Source organism: Macaca nemestrina, chromosome 15, assembly GCF_043159975.1.
Source record: "Macaca nemestrina isolate mMacNem1 chromosome 15, mMacNem.hap1, whole genome shotgun sequence".
Lineage (NCBI taxonomy): Eukaryota > Metazoa > Chordata > Mammalia > Primates > Cercopithecidae > Macaca > Macaca nemestrina.
In genome coordinates, this window is record NC_092139.1 from 4,970,443 (window position 1) to 4,987,492 (window position 17,050).

A 17,050-nucleotide genomic window follows, 5' to 3' on the forward strand; every position below is an offset into this window, starting at 1 on the left:
CCCACATGCTGGAAAACTGCAGAGCTGGCTGGGAACCAAGGCAGTCTGTCCATCCTGACTTCTCAGGGGCGCACTGTGCTGCCTTCCTCAGAGCGAGGGTGGAGCTGAGAGGGCTACACACAGGGGCAGCCCCCTCACATGTGGGAGGAAGGAGACAGGTTCGCAGGGGCTCCCTAGGATACTGACAGTGGTAGCCCTGGAGGCTTCCGCTGCTGACAGTCAATTTACAGGATGACCCATTTATTTTCCCCACCAACTCAAGAGTTGAAAATCCCCTTAACCTCAGTGTAAACAAACATGTACTTCTCCAAAAACAAGTGCATAAGTGACTTCCTATCAGAGGTGGCCAGTGGGTGGTCCCGGGCCAAATATGGTCCGCAGATATGTTTTCTGGGTGCACACGTTGCTTTTCAAAATCTGAAGAGGCTCTCAACATTTACATGAAGGCTATTTCACCAAAAAATCAAATCTTCATTTTCTCTTGGAAATTCTGGCCACAATGGCCAGGGGTGATGGCCCATAGGACCTGAGTGACAGCTGCCCTCTTGAACAGGAGTGCACACTCCCCAGGATGCCACAGCCCTGCCTGGCCCAGGTCACTCACAGAGCATTTGGGTCTGTGACTTCTACTTTGTTGAATGAGCTGTGAAGATGCCATCCCCCCCATCTCCTGTGGCGAGTCATGGGTTAGTATTATTGGTCTTATTCATTCCGATAAAGCTTTCTCCCTATTCCTCCTGACAAGTGCTCAGAAAGCTTTAGGAGTAGCTTGTTGTCCACCAGAGACTTCCTTCCAGTGAGGGTGAAGTGGGGGCTTCTGGAGTATCCCCACTTGAGGGCCTAAGGATCTACAGCCCAGAAACAGCCCAGGCTGGTCAGCAGCCAGACAGCAGTGGTGTCGCCAGAAACGTATGCAGACCCTGGCCTGGACACACAGCACAGAACCAGTCTCTAAGACTGGCAATGGCAACTGAGGACCTGAGGGCTCACACTATTCACAAATACACTTCTGAATATGTTGCTTGTAATCAGTGTAGTAAATGGAATCATTGCTTAAATGTACCCGAAGAGCCTACTACACAAAGACAGACATTCATTCAATAAACACTTATTGTACTGAACTAAACTCTTAGGGAATTGCGTCCAACTCACTATGCCTGCTGAGACAGTTGCATGGATGGATGGACAGATATTAGGGTACATCAAGCACAGTGAATAGGATGCCATTTAGTAAGAATTTAGTTCAACAATGTCTCCTATAATCTAACTATACAACATCCAACCACTTATCCACCCATCTATCCATTCATCCAGCTGTCTCTCCATCTACCTACTCATGCATCGCATAATGCAATTACCCCACTAGCCATTCATCCGTTCAATCATCCCTCCATCCAGGTGGCCATCCATCTAACTACCCAAACACCCATCTATCCAATCATACAATCATCCATCTATCCATCTAACCAACCATCCATTCACCAGTAATTAGCTGAGAGCCTATTGTGTACCAGGCACTGAGGATACAGCATTGAAGAAGTTCCTTCCTTCCTTAAAGGAACGTCTACTGCTTAGGTGGAGGATAATTTGAACCAGAGGATGGCCATGGATGAGTTCCAGGGAGTTGTGAAATAGGATAAGGAAAAGGACTTTGAGCTGGAGAGGCTCAGGTTCATGTTCTCACTCAGCTACTCACTGACAATTCTGAGCCTCCATTTCCTCACATGCAGAGTGGAGACTGTGAGACCTGTCACACAGGAAGGAAATGCTGTAATGGACCCAGAGTCCCCAGCACGTGTAGACTGCTCTAGAACAGGGGTTCCCAACCCCAGTACCCATCTGGGGGAACCTAGCCTGTTAGGAACCTGGCCACATAGCAGGAGGTGAGCAGTGGCAAGCAAGCATCACTGCCTTAGCTCCACCTCCTGTCAGATCAGCAGCAGCATTGGATTCTCAGCCGAGGGTGAACTGCACCTGTGAGGGATCTGGGTTGCCCACTCCTTATGAGAATCTAATGCCTGATGATCTGTCACCGTTTCCCATCACCTCCAGATGGGACCAGCTAGTTGCAGGAAAACAAGCTCAGGCTCCCACTGATTCTATATTATGGTGAGTTGTATAATAATTTCATTATCTATTACAATGTAATAATAATAGAGATAAACTGCACAATAAATGTAATGTGCTTGAATCATCCCGAAACCATCCTCCTCCATGGTCCATGGAAAAACTGTCTTCCATGAAGCTGGTTCCTGGTACAAAAATGGTTGGGGACTGTTGCTCTAGACAATGGTGGCTATGCAAGGAGAAATTCCTGGAACCACAGGAGATATTTGCACACCTGACATGCTTAAAACTCTCATCCAGTTTGCAGACCCATGATCCCAAAAGGTAAATTATCACAAGCCTCATCGCCTGTTTTACAACCTTGGGGTTCACTATAAAACAGGAAACCCAGGCCGGGCGCGGTGGCTCACGCCTGTAGTCCCAGCACTTTGGGAGGCTGAGGCAGGCAGATCACAAGGTCAAGAGATCGAGACCATCCTGGCCAACATGGTGAAACACTGTCTCTACTGAAAATACAAAAGTTAGCTGGGCGTGGTGGTACATGCCTGTAATCCCAGCTACTTGGGAGGCTGAGGCAGGAGAATCACTTGAACCTGGGAGGTGGAGGTTGCAGTGAGCTGAGATCATGCCACTGCAGTCCAGCCTGGAGACAGAGTGAGACTCCGTCTCAAAAACAAACAAACAAAAAACCGGGAACCCAAGTACAGCTGAGTCTTTCCTGCCATAACTGCATTTCTTTCATCTGAAGATGCCCAGCCGTTGGCATTTTGATCAAGAATGATCCTGGGCATGAGTTCCTTGTTCGTCTCTGCATTTGCCTTCTTTCTGGTGATCCCTTTGGAAATTGTCCCACTGGTAATTTCAGAGACTGAGCAGACAAATGTGCTTTTGAATACCAGGAAGCCAAATTCCCCCTGATGAGGCCCCTCGTCACGTGTGCACCAAACTGGGAGAACAGTCTGGGCTTTGCTCCTTGAAGACTGTTCATTAACAAGGGCCCTCTTCAAGTCAAGGGTTCCCTGGACTTCCCAGTCCAGCTTGGGTCCACAGGGACAGTCCCCAGGTCCGGCTTGTGAGACCTCACCTCTGAAGCCGGGGAACTCAGCCCCCAGCTCCCTTCTCAGCAACACGAGGGGATCTCACCTTCCGCTCACCTCCTGTTTTATCCAAACAGAAGCCCTTTGCCCTTGATGTGCCCAACCTAAAACCCCAAATTATTCAGCAAGGTGCAATAGCTGAGGCCCCACAGGCTTCAGAACAAGAAAAATGGGTTTCAAGCCCCCATTGTCTTCAGATGGTGCTTTTAAAAAAAGCTTAACACTGCTCCATTCCCGAGAGATGGATAGGGCTAATTTCACTGGGACACACAGAAGCCTGTTCTGGTTCCTGGTGGTCAGTGAAAAACAACTCACCATTCTCTTCTGTACAAGTGTGTGAAGCTGGAAGGAAGATAGTGTAGAAGGAGATGGACCAAGGATAACAGGAAATACAGGACCATACAGGGCTCTAAATACCCTTGACCTCAGCTAAGATCAGTGAGTCCAGCGTGGACCGGGCAGTCTCCCCTTCCAGCCCATGTGTTCCTTGGGCAATCTCAACTGCACAATCGGATGTAACCACTGCCAAAAACCCCAGGGACCTGACGGCCCAGGGACTCTGTGGACACATAACCTTTTCCCTGTGTCTGCCTTCCTTATTCTGGATTCCCTCATCACCATTGTAGACCCGCCCACCCCCAGGCTGGCAGCCCCTCCTCCCTCGCCCCCAGGCCTGCCGTTCATCCTCACTAGCTCTGCCGTCCTCTCTGCAGCCCCGCAGCCCCAGGATGGTGCTGGCTCCTGGGCCTGTCGCACGTGAGAGACCCTCGTCTGCCCACCTACCTCTGGCCTCGCTCTCCCAAACCTGCCCCACACTGCAGCAGACGGGCGTTTTGCAGACATGCCCTTGCTCCTGACCCCTCAGGGAGCCCTGGCTGCTTCTCGGGAAAGCCAGGCCTCCTCATCTGCCATTTCCCACCAGCTTTGCCGGCGCCTCCTTAGTGAGCAGGGTCCTCCCAGAACAGTATGGCAGGGCCCCGTCATGCCAGTGGGCACACCCTGAAGAGGCGAACAGAACACATGAGTAAATGGCACTTTCAGCAACTGTGCAAGTGACTAAGAACACAGCAGTGGACGATGTGACACAGGGTAACAGCGAGGCTGTGCCATTGGGGGACGGTCAGGAAGGTGACATCTGAGCTGAGCCCGGGATGACAAGAGGAGCTCTGTGTGGATTGGGAACCCATAGCAGGCAGCACAGGAGCCCCCACCACCTGGCCCTGCGGCACCTCCAGCCTTCTCCCTCTGCCCTGCCACCATCACCCAGCTCTGAACCTTCTCAGCCCCCAGGGTGGTCCTGGGAAAGCGGTGCTGCTTCCGGCCTTTGAGCTCTCGCTGGCTGGTCTACCTGGGACACGCTCACCCTCCCTCCTGAAGCTGGTCCACACATCTATCTCTGTACATCTTTTACCATACACAATGACTTATCACCTGTGAGCACATCTTTTCATCTCTGCACCCCAGCACCTAGCACGTGCATGCTACATGAATTCGAAATCTCTGTAATTGGGGGTAAGCACCCCAAGAGATGGGCAACGACATTGGATGTGGCATGATCACCTGGGTCCATTCTGCAGGTGCAGCCTTCCCCTGCAGGTAATTTCCAATGCTACCATCCATCCCAGCAGCCATGGATTAACCCTGAGGCAGAAGGCAAACTTTGCAACCACTTTTCAGGATGGCAATGATAACTGTGACAACAGAAACCCTCAGTGCTGGCGGCGGCTCAGCCCTGCTCTGGGAGTGACCCACGTCAGGTGTGTTCACTCCTCAGTGAGGGTCTCAGGGGATATAGTAAGATCCATGAAGGAGCATGTGTCCGACACCCACACAATACCGAGCACAGAGCTTCAGGGTTGCAGACGTCAGCGGGCAAGGGACTCAGTCCAGTGAACACGGACCATAACCACCTCATTAATACAAACATTCACTGGAAACTGGCCTTTAGCTATAGTATATCATCAGCTTCCTGGCCCTGTCCACAAGGTGTCAGCCAGATGCTTGGCCTCAGGCAGCAAGGTTCAGTGGTTGGGAGCGAGGGCCCTAGAGGTCACAGCCTCACTGTTCATGAATTGTAAGACCCGGGGGCACTGCTTAGCCTCTCTGCCCGGTCTCCTCATCTGCAGAGCAGGGATGATGGTCCCTGCCCACCACTGCAGGCAATCAGCACTGCGCCTACCCAGCGTCAAGGTAGACCCTCTCAGATGCTGCTATTAGTGGTGTCATTATAAAGGCCGGCATTGGAAGCTGATTCTTCCCCCTTCCACGTGTCTGAATTTACCAAAGACCATTTCTGTGGAAGTGAAAATTTCTGTCCGTGCAGTTTCAGGTAAAAGCTCACAGCAGAACGAAGGCTCCAGTGAGACAGGCTGGTGCCCTGGCTGACCAGGCACGGTTTCCGCCTTGCAGCCCAAACCACAGCTTCTGCGGGGACACTGTCTGTCTCCACATCTCTGTGCGTTCTGTCTCCAGGACCAAAAATAGGCCTGCCTTGCCCAAAGCACATCCAGAGGAGGAAGCATCTAAACTCGCTGCACGCTGTGTCCTGCTCCTGCAGACAGAGTGGGAGGCCACAGCCCAGGAGGACACCTGAGGGTATAGCATGTTCTGGAGGCCACAGAACAAAACGTACAGAGAAGCTGCCCAGAGATCTGCTAACTGCTGTGTGAACACGCTAAGTACCCCCTCCTGAAAGATGCTACTGAGCATTAATCAGCTTCTCACACACATTCCTGGGAGCAAAGAATGCCCCAAGGGGAGCGACAATAGAAGGTTTGTGCATGACTTAGGAGATGCCTAACCTATTCCTCGCTCTTCGGGCAAAATTACACAACAGTCACGAATGGGAATGACACTCACGCCCCATGAACAGCAACGCACCTGCACTCCCCGACCCACTAGCATCGTGACCGCTGTTCACGCAGCAGCACTCACTTCATCCCGCCCCAAGGCCTGCCCTGGCCTCTGCCCCGTGCAGGTAACAGCTCGCCCAGGAGGGCATCCAGCCCTGACTGTGACAGCAGCAGCTCTGGCCCCCAGCACCCCTGCTGAAAATGTGCTTTTACGACTTTCTTCAGGGACTAACATGGAATCTTCCAGCAGGCCCTGAGGCGGGTACTGCCACCATCCCCATTTCACAAACAAGGAGAGAGATTTTGAGACACTGGTGCTGGCCTATCTCACGCAGCCGAGGCGGGGACAGCTGGGGTTCTAGCCCACCTGCTGCGCTGCTCCAGAGCCCTTGCTGGGCAGCGTCTCTTTCTATGTGTTCCCCCTGAGGATGTCCAACTCCCTACTGCTCCGTGCTGGGTTGACATTCTGCACTGCTTTCCCCCGCTCCAGAGACAGAGTCTTGCTCTGTCATCCAGGCTGCAGTACAATGGCACGATCTTGGCTCACTGCAAACTCCACCTCCTGGGTTCAAGCGATTCTCCTGCCTCAGGAGAATTTTCAGCCCCCTCTGTGTAGGAGCTCAGCTTACCTTTAAAACTCGTGTAGATGCTTGGACTACAGTCACCTGCCACCACACCCGGCTAAATGTTGTATTTTTAGTAGAGACAGTGTTTCGCCATATTGGCCAGGCTGGTCTTGAACTCCTGACCTCCAGTGATCTGCCTGCCTCGGCCTCCCAAAGTGCTGGGATGACAGGCGTGAGCCACTGTGCCCGGCCAACATTCTGCACTGCTTTAGAGCAAATGTGAAGTCCTTTGCCTGAGAGGCTTGGGATGTTGCCTGATTGCCAGCAGATACCCTGATCAAAGCCAAACCAATATATGAAAATTCAAAGCCATGCCTAAGATAAACAAGGAGCCACAGTGCTTTTGTGTCTAGAATGCTTCTCCCGGGCCCAGGCCTGGGGCTCTAACAAATGGCCCATCACACTGCACAGCAGCTTCTGCAAGCTGCGTGGCCCTGGGCCAGTTCCCTTCTCACTAAGTCTTAATTTTTTCATCTGTAAAATGGAGATGATAGTAACACTTGCTTGACTGGGTTACTGTGAAGATTATGTAAATGAAAGAAAGTAAGGCAGCACACGATCGGCACCTATGCTGAAAGCCGGCAGTGGGTCCTTCCCACTGCTCTGAGATGGTGGCTGTAGACAGGTTGGAGGCAATAGAGCCCGTGTGTCTGTGCATAATTTCCAGGGCACACCTACCGTGCAGGAACTGTGGGCCTCCATACTCTGCTGACGCATCTACACAAGTTTTAAAGGTAAGCTGAGCTCCTACACAGAGAGGGGTGAAAATCAGCATATTGCTTCACTCTTTCAAACGGGACCCTGACTTCCTGGGGATCCCAGACCAAGCACACGGATGTGTTCTGGGGTAGCCGTGGGGAACAGTGACTGCTTCACCAGGAAAAGGCCCCAGAGCACTCAGAAGATAAAATATGAAGGTTCTGGAAATTAAAAAAAAGAAATGGCAAATGTTCTTTGGGATACAGTAGACGGCACGTTGCCATGGCAACCAGAGGCTGAATTACTTAGCAAGAGACGGTGGAGGAATCTCTGAAAGGAGGCAGAGCAGAGACAAAGGAGACCAATTAAGCCACTGCTGTAGGGAAAACAAACGGAGCCTCCAGGAAGCCATGTCTGACCTCCTGGGATGCAACTCCTCTGCTGCTGTTTTCTCTGTGTCTAATTCCGGGTTTTTAAACATGGTGACAAGTATCCAGGGAGCTACTACATTCCAGTCCAAGGTTTAAAATTCGTTCCAGATTCAGTAAGTAGTGGAGTAAAAACAAGCCACAGGGCCCATGGTTTTGGTACTTCTTACGTAGTGGGGCGTTTGGGGTATCCCCAGCAGCCCAACCTTCTCCCAGCCTCCCTCTCCACCTTCACAGTCGGGGTGGGGACCCCAGGCTTCTCTCATTCCAAGCACCACCGTAATTTTTGTTGGTTTTTGGATCACATGTACTATCATCCATTACTTACCTTTTTTGGTTTAGGTCAATTCACTTAATATTGTAATTTGAAAGAACTCGGTTTGATTATCAAATAGAAAACCATTATTAACTGGCACAGGTAAAGGCAACCACAGATAACAGAAGTGAATAAAATTTTGTTGACCTCCAGGCTGGGAAAGATTTTTAAACATGGTACAAACAGTGTGAACCATAAAGCACATCAAGGGTCAGCAAAGCGCCAGTTGGACCCAATGGACTGCTGGCTATTTTTGTAAATAAAGTTTTATTGACACACAGACGTGCCCCTTCAGCCTCAGATTGTCTACAGCTGCTCATTACCACAGCGGCCGAACTGAGTAGGGGTGGCGGAGACAGCTTGAGTCATAAACCTTAAAATTCTGACAACTGGGTGCTCACAGAAAAAGGCTGTGAGCTCTTGAAGTTTATGATTGGCACTCTGACAGCCTTAAAAATCAAAACTTCTATACCTCAAAGAAAAGTATTTTAAAACTGAAAATACAAGCCCCAAACAGAAAAGAATCATGTAACTCAAAACGGGGAAGGATTAGAAGCCACAGCTTCAAAAGTAAACTCCTAAAAATCATTAAGATAAAGAAAACCTCAGGCAAAGTCCATCAATCAAAGAAGAAACCAAAAAAGCTGATAAATGCTGAAAATAATGCTCAACCTCACCGGAAATCAGAGAAACCAAGCCTTAGGAACACACGTCCCATCACTGAGACTCGCCGAAATGAAAGCCTGGGACGACCACACCGTGGTGCAGGGGCCGAGCAGCACGGCTTTCCCAGCCGCTGGTAGAAATGCAACCTGCACCGGCGCCCCAAGCACAACTCCGCGACACCTGGAAGGGAAGGACCTCGTGCTCTACGCACAGCCCCGCCCCGGGCCGGCCTCACCTGCTCACGTTCACAGCCCTCCACTGTGAAAACACTCAAGTAGGGATTTTGGTGGGAGTTGGGAATACTGGGGCCCAAGCTCCCCAGCGGAGACCAGAAACAACCCTTCCTAGAAATGAAGAGCCCCACTGCTCAGAGGAAAATCTGCCCAGAGCGGGAGTCCAACCTTCAGATCATGGATTCTCACCCAGGGACCATTCTGTTGTCTCTGGCCTCAGGGGACGTTGGGCGGTGTCTGGGACGCATTTGTTGGTCAGAAGTGGAGGGTGTACTACTAGTATCTAGTGGAAGGCGGGAGGAATGCTGCTAACACACTACACACACGGGACGGCTCCTCCACGGAGAACCATCTGGGCCCAAATGTCAATGGTTCCCAGGCTGGGGACCCCGCTGCAGACCCTCGCTTCTCAAAGTGTGACCTGCAGCCCAGCAGCCAGCAGCGTCGGCAGCCCCAGAAGCTTGCTAGAAATGCAGCCTCTCAGGCCTCCCTACACCCGCACCATCAGAACCTGCATTTTCCCAGGGTCTCCAGTGACTCACGGGCATGGGGACAGCAAGGGTGAAGAGCAAATCAACAGAGGCAGTGGCGCTCCCAGAACTGGTTCCCCTCACCCCAGGGAACTGTCCCTCCAGGGAAAGGTCGCTTTTGAGGTTTAAAGAGGGAAGGAGCGGACTAGGGGCTGTCCAGGGTACTGTCTGCCAGGCCCAACCCTGCACAGACCGGCTCACACCTCACAAGGATGGGCAGGAGATGCAGACTGTGGCTGTTGGGACAGTGTGCACGAGTTTTATCAGAATTTCCTCTCCTGCCTCACACGGGACAGGTTAGCCTGCCACCTGGCCCGGTGAAAGAGGAAACAGAGGCCCACTCTGCCAGAATGGAATGACTTTCCTCTGAAAGCCCACTGATGCCTGCTCAGTGGCTCTTGGCACCTTTGGGCAGTGTCAAACTGGGGTATGCAGCAAGCTCTGAGGGGTTCTGAACTCCAGTGGCTCTGGAATGTGGAAAGCAACTAGGCAGGTGCCCAACCCTGGAACGCCACAAAGGTCAGCTCCACCTGGCTGATGGCAGCCTTGCCTTCCAAAAGAAGGCCCCCATTCTGTCTCAGGGGCATGACTGGATCCCTACAGACCTCAACCAGCAAGACGCAGCAGCTCCACTCTGTCCTGCCCCGTGAGACAGTCCATCTGCAGCCCAGCAGACCACAGGGACCACCCAGGGAACCCTTCAGGGGTGCAACACAGAAGGTGCCCACCCGTGGCTCTGGGCAGATGGGTGGACTTGGTGCACATATTGTCCAGAAAATGATGCGTATGTAGATAGACATGTATGTGTATATATGCAGACATGTACCTCATGACGTTTCAATGATATACGACATCTACGACACACATACATAACAGTAGTCCCAGAAGATGAAAATGGAGCTGTAAAATAACTAATGCCTAGTGACATTGGTGCTGTCATATAACACCTTGGGGTAACGCGTTCCTAACATGTCTGTGGCGATGCTGGTGTAAAAAACCCTACCATGCTGCCAAGTCCTCTAAAAGTCTAGTGCGTGTAACCATGCAGTACATCACACTTGATCATGATATTCAATGACTGTGTTACTGCTTTATGTATTCACTATAATTTTAATGAATATTTTAGAGTGTGCTCCTTCTACTTATTAAAAAAAAGTTAACTGTAAAGCAGCCTTCAGCAGGTCCCTCAATCTGGAAGGCACTGTTCTCATAGGAGATGACAGCCCTATGCACGTTATTGCCCCTGAAGACCTTTCAGGGGGACGAGCTGTGGAGGAGGAAGACGACAGTGATATTGATGGTTCTGACCCTGTGCAGGCCTAGGCTAATGTGGCATTTGTGTTTTAATTTTTAATGAAACATTTAAAAAGTAAAACATAAAATTGAAAAGTATAAAAAGCTTGTAGAATAAGGGTAAGGAGAAATTATTTTTATGCAGCTATATAATTTGTGTTTTGTGCTAAGTGCTGTTATAAGAGTCCAAAAGTTAAAAGTTTTTCCAGTAAAAAGTTATAGTAAGCTAAGGTTAACTTATTATTGAAGAAAATATGTTTCTATAAATGTAGCATAGCCTAAGAGTGCAGTGAGTCTGAAGTCTGCAGTGGTGCACTTTCACGCGCTAGTTGGCTCACCACTCACTCGGGACTCACCCAGAGCAACTTCCAGGCCTGCAAGCTCCATGCATGGTAAGTGCTCTATACAGAGGGAACTTTTTAGTATTTTGTATGTCATATTTTAATGTACGTTTTCTATATTGAGAAATGTTTCAATACGGTGATGTGCTAGAATTGCCTGCAGTATTCAGTAGAGTCATGTGCTGTACGGGTTTGTAGCCCCGGAACCATCAGCTACAGCACGTAGTCAGATGTGCAGCAGACCGCACCCTCTGGGTTTGTGTAGTGCGCTCTGTGATGTTCCCACGACAACAAAATCTCCTAATGACGCATTTCTGAGGATGTATCCTGTCATTAAATGACACGTGACTGCATAACTGTGTGTGTGTGGGTGGGAGGGGAAGGGAGGTAGCTTTACTTGACAAACTTAGAAGATCTGGCAACACTGGATCCACCTTCTTGCAGGAAAATGATCAGATAGAGGTGAACAGAGACGTCCCCTGTCTCTAACACTGACAAGCCATGTCCTCATCAGTTTGGCCCAGTCCTTGCCTGGCTCCTACAGGCCAGTGGAGCAATTCACCCTCCAGGAGGCATTTGATGATGTCCAGGGACAGTTTTGATTGTCACGGGAAGTGTCGTGTGTAGAGGCCAAGAATGATGCTAAACATCTGAGCGTGCACGGGACAGTCCCCACAGGAAAGGGCCCCCACATGGCCCCTAACGTCAATGGTGGCGGGGTCAAGAGACCTGCTGCAGACGGTGGGTTGTGCGCCCCGGCCTGGCACACTCAGCATGTGGGATCTCAGAGGGGCTCAGCCTGCAAGGCCGGAGCACAGGCCCAACTGTGTCCGCACGCTGCCACTTACTTGGAGAGCTTCATCTCGATCTGCTGCCGGATCTCCTGTCTTTCTTCATCAGTCCTTCGGGGGAAAATGTTCCGGTCTTCCAGTTCCTGTTTGCTTGGCCGGTTCCTTAGCTTCACGGCCAGGAGCTCCTTCTTGCATTTCCGTGGCAGTGTTCCTAAGAGCCCCATCCAGGGCAAGAGGAGAGAAGGAAACAAAGGAGACAGGTCTTAATGGAGGGCTGGCTTGTCAATGCAGCTGCCCACCTGCCAGAGGAAGGACTCCGGACCAGGGTGATGGTGGCTAGAACCGAGAGGACACACGCTCGCCAGCTTGCGGCACTTTCCAGTGGAACGGTGGGCAACACGGGGCAAGGTGATGCCACCGTCTCTGTCCACTAAGCCGCCTAACTCATGGGTTTCCAGGTACAGTCCAGGTTGACACCTGCTGTCCCAGATGATTACTAATAGCAGTCACGTTTTTCTTTCAAAAATGTCTGAGTTTGGACCAAAAATGACACAGTGACTTTCCCCATGGTGGCCGCTGCCCCCACCCAGCTCCACATGGTCCCTGCACTTTCTCCCTGTCCACCGTCCCCCCAGCCACATGGCTCTTCCTTCAGTTTCTAGATGTCTCACCTTAGGGTCTCCGTGTCATCTCCTTCCTCTGCCTGCCACACAGCTCTGCCGGGACCATCCAGGGCTGGAACCAGCTTCTCAGAAACCCCCTGAGCCTCCAATCACCACCACTCCACTTATCTTAATCCCCCCAACCAACTGGTATCTTTCCAGTTTGTTTATCATCTGTCTCCTGCACAGACTTTAAGCGACAGCCTTTCCCCACCCACCACGTCCTAGCAGGGTGTGGAGATGGTAGATTATCGGTGAATACTGCTGTGTGAACTGAAGGGTGGGCTGACTCCAGGTCTGCTAGGCCAGCCTTTGTGTTATTCTATGTGTGTCTGAAATCAGCTGAGTGAAGTTAACAGCATGAGAGGAAGGTATTAGGGAACAGAATGTTCATGTTTACTCAGGAGCAGAGATGGGGTTTAGCTCTTTCACAGGCAGACAGGGTCATTCCTTAGCGTACTAGGAAATGTGGGTGCTGGTTAATTGAGCTTTCCCAACAACACAGTCCCCACCTGCCCTGCCACTGCAGGTGCTGCTGCCTGCAAGTAACTCCAAAGTATCACATACAATGTAGGTTGCAGTTTTGCAGTTTGTGCTTTTGCAGTTTTCTTGGGCCAGGATTTAATTCCTGGGGGCTGAAGTCATTATCCAACAGGGTCGCTTCCATAGATGAAGGCAGGTTTTACTTCTTAAGAAACATGGTACACAAAAGGAAGTCAACTCCTAGTGTGCAGACGGGAACGCAAAGCAAGCAAGTCAGTTGAACAACATGGTCATTTCGCAGAAGTTTGGGATAAAGTAAAATACAAAAAGTGGAACTCAGCCAAGTCTTGAATTTCTAACATGCCATTGTTTGCCATGTGTTTTAGAGAGAAAATAACAACTCTGAAAATCATTTCACCAAGGGCTCCGGCCCCACTTTGTCTTAATAGCTTTATAAATGACTGCAGTCTTGTATTTATAGTCTCCTCAGGAGCCTGGAGGAGTCACAGCCATTTTTCAGTTGGCCTTTACCGCATGTTATGAGAGAGACTGGATGCTATGGTGACATTCATGAATGCAGAACTCTCAAAGGTCTCGGGACAGATTCCTTCATAATGCGGAGGGTCTAATACAGGAAAAAGGAACTGCCGTTTTCAGAGAACTGTAATATGCTTAAACATAAAACCATACTGAATGTGGTTTAATCTTTTCAGTTTTTGATGAAGCAAGTCCTTGAGCCCATTGCAAATGTCTCAGGCTTATCATCACATACTTTTAATATTTGTTCTTAACTGAGAAAAAGTTCCCTTCTTTGCAGATTTCTAGACATAAACGAAAACTCACTCTGTGTGAAATCTGTGCTAGGAGCAAGTCATTCTCATTTACTTATTAATCCAGCCTCTATGAACACAGCAAGGATACACAGTAGGACCACAACAAAAACTTACTGATCTGACTGATCCTCACCAAGGTATCAGAAGGTTACCAGGTTTTGCTACTTCAAAGCCAAAAGAGGAAATTCCCAAAAGACATAGCTTAAAATGAGGACTTTTCATGGATTTGAATGATCCTTCTACCCACTGATTGAATTAATCTAAATAAGCATGTCTTCCCTGAGCAGGCTCCCTAGCACGGAGCAAGAGGTAGAGGCTGAGAAACAGGTGCAGGGATGGAGGAAGACCTTTCAGTCTAGATTGTGGGACAGACATCACCCTCCCCAAATGCCCCCAAACGCACTTGCTTTCTCCTATCCTTTGATCTGGAAATCCCACTTCTAGGAGTCTATCTCCTAAAATGATTGGGACAAGCACACAAAAAGCATATAAAAGGGCCGGGCACGGTGGCTCACACCTGTACTCCCAGCACGTTGGGGGGCTGAGGCGGGCGGATCACCTGAGGTTAGGAGTTTGAGATTAACCTGACCAACATGGAGAAACCCCGTCTCTACTAAAAATATAAAAAATTAGCCAGGCATGGTGGCGCATGCCTGTAATCCCAGCTACTCAGGAGGCTGAGGCAGGAGAATCGCTTGAACCTGGGAGGTGGAGGTTGCAGTGAGCCAAGATCGCACCATTGCACTCCAGCCTGGGTAACAAGAGCAAAACTCTGTCTCAAAAAAAAAAAAAAGGACATAAAAGGATGTTCATCCCGGACTTTTTCATAAAAGAAAGAAATTGAACACAACGTAAACATCCAGTAAGAGGATATATGTTAAATTACGATGCATCTGTTTCATCTGAATATTGTGTACCTATTAAAAATAGCAGTGTATATGTTACAGAATGACAAAAGATAGTTACTATATATTGCTAAGGAAACAAATGACAGAAAGTATGCATATTATATGTAGAAATATTTATGTGTATGTGTCCAAGTTTGTAAATATTTGTTATAATAAATTGGCATATAAAAGCCAAGAACTGATCATTTTACTTAATTTTGGTTACTGTATTTTATTTTTTAAAATACAATTTCCTTATTAAAAAAGGAAGTCACTGCTTAGAAAGAACATTGTTAAATAACATCACAGAAAATGGCAAAAAAAAATCCTTTGTAAACACAAAAAGAAAACTGGCAAAAAAGATTGCAGTCAACTTTTTCACAACTCTGGAAATTAAGCGCACATGTTTACCGCATAACAAGGAATGTTTATTCCAGAAAAATTGGCTGAATTTTGAAAAAAATGTTTCACCTTTTCCAGTCCTGTGCCCCATTATTCAGCTCTGCAATAGCCTTGACATGTGACAGTCTGCACTTGTGGTAGAGACCAGCTGCCTGGCAGCCACTGAGGGAAAAGAAAGGGGCTACAGCTCTTCAAAGACTCATTCCCCACCACCCCCCCCAAACTGTCATCATTTGACCCATCTTGTGTTTCCTGGAATACCACTTCTGCAAGGGTGTCTGTATTGGACTCGATCCAGAGCTTACCCAGTGCAAAAAGCCTTTTTCTCAGGGGGGTTTGAAAATAATACAGCATTGTCTTTCCAAGTACACAGCTTTCATTTATCTTCACACCAGACCTGTTCAGTAATACCCTGTGGAGCTCTTTATTAGCAAAACTCAATAAAAATCCATGCATTGTACAAGAAATTAAACTAAAAAGTAAAACCCTGATATTACCAGCTCTAGTCCAACTCCAGCAAATGTGGTGGGCGGGGGCATCTTTCCAATTCACAACTGATAGGGCTTAGGAGGAAGGATGGGCAAATGCTGGCTCCTTCTCTCCAAGTACCAGAGGAGCACAGATAGCTGCTAAGTGGCACCGCTCTCAGCTCCACCTCACCAAGCAGGAGCTACCTTCCGCACTCCCCGTACACAGACACAGACACATGTGGGGCTCAGGATATTCCCCTAGCCCCGGTCTCATCAGGTCCCATCTTCCATCCCAGTGGAGCAAAGGATGCTCAGGAGAATCCCACACTCTGTACTCAAGCACACAGAAGCATGGACACTGTCGGTCACTCCCTTCTTTGTGAAAGGCTCTCTTCTCTCTCCTTCCAGGTCTCTGCCCTAGCCTGCTATCCTCCTGCTTCAATGATCACGTCTCAGTTTACTTTGCTGGCTTTTCATCATCTCCCCCACCTCCAGATGTGGGTGTGCCCAGGACCCAATCCTCAAACCCCTTCACTCTCTGTCCGCATTTGCTTCCTATATGACCTCCTGTGTCCCGTGACACTAAGAACCAACTGCTACTGGCTATAGATTTCCATCCCAGGACACCACCTCCCTCCTAAACATTCAGCTTTCTTCACATTCAGCTTTCTTCACCATGCTTTCCCCAGATCTCTAGCAGGCATCACAAACTTAGCACGTCCAAAACTAAGCAGGACCTCCTGCTCTCCTGTTGAAGCACACAGTGGTTAAGAGGCAGAACCAGGATGTAAACCGAGGCCTGACCCCAGCGACCACACTCCCAGCCTGACATTCATGGATCTGCTCAGTTCGATGAGGCACCTGTCCATAATGGACCTCTCCCATACCTGGCACCAAAGAGGAAAGATGAAGAAGACGCCGCATATGCCCCGCGAGCTTGGCAGGTGAGGGAAGGAAAGGTAAAACCAGCATTTATCATGTTCTTAAGCACATTATGTGTGTTTCTACTTGTGCATTGTCACAACATATCCTAATTATTTGTGTGGCTCTTTCCCTAACCATGGTCATTATATGAGCTTAAAACATTTTCACTCCATGGAGAAAAACAAATATAGTAAGTTTATCTACAGCAAGGATTATACCTTGTTCACCATTGCCATATACAAACTCAAAAGCTGCGGAATGATCTGGTGCAAGAGAAAACAAGCCACATGAGGAAGGTAGTGTGCCAGAAAGGGATTTCTGAAGGAAGTAGCCTCTGAGCTGAAGCCTCAAAGGTAAGTGGGGTTCCCATCTGGGGACGCCCAATAGCAGAGCCTAACTTTGTTCTCTAGCAGGAATATGCTGTGAAAACTTGTCTCAGTCTTCAAAGTA

General features: G+C 49.2%; 1 protein-coding gene across 8 annotated transcripts in view; it reads right to left on the minus strand.

Annotated features, from left to right (window-relative positions):
• The window catches only part of LOC105470567 (phosphatase and actin regulator 3), a 270,600-nt gene that overhangs the window by 29,417 nt on the left and 224,133 nt on the right, over positions 1 to 17,050 (minus strand). For all 8 annotated transcript variants that reach the window (XM_011722670.2, XM_011722671.3, XM_011722675.3 and 5 more), the window contains one exon: positions 11,997 to 12,150. In XM_011722670.2, the coding sequence (XP_011720972.2) occupies positions 11,997 to 12,150 (154 nt within the window). The remainder of the gene's footprint in view (positions 1 to 11,996; positions 12,151 to 17,050) is intronic.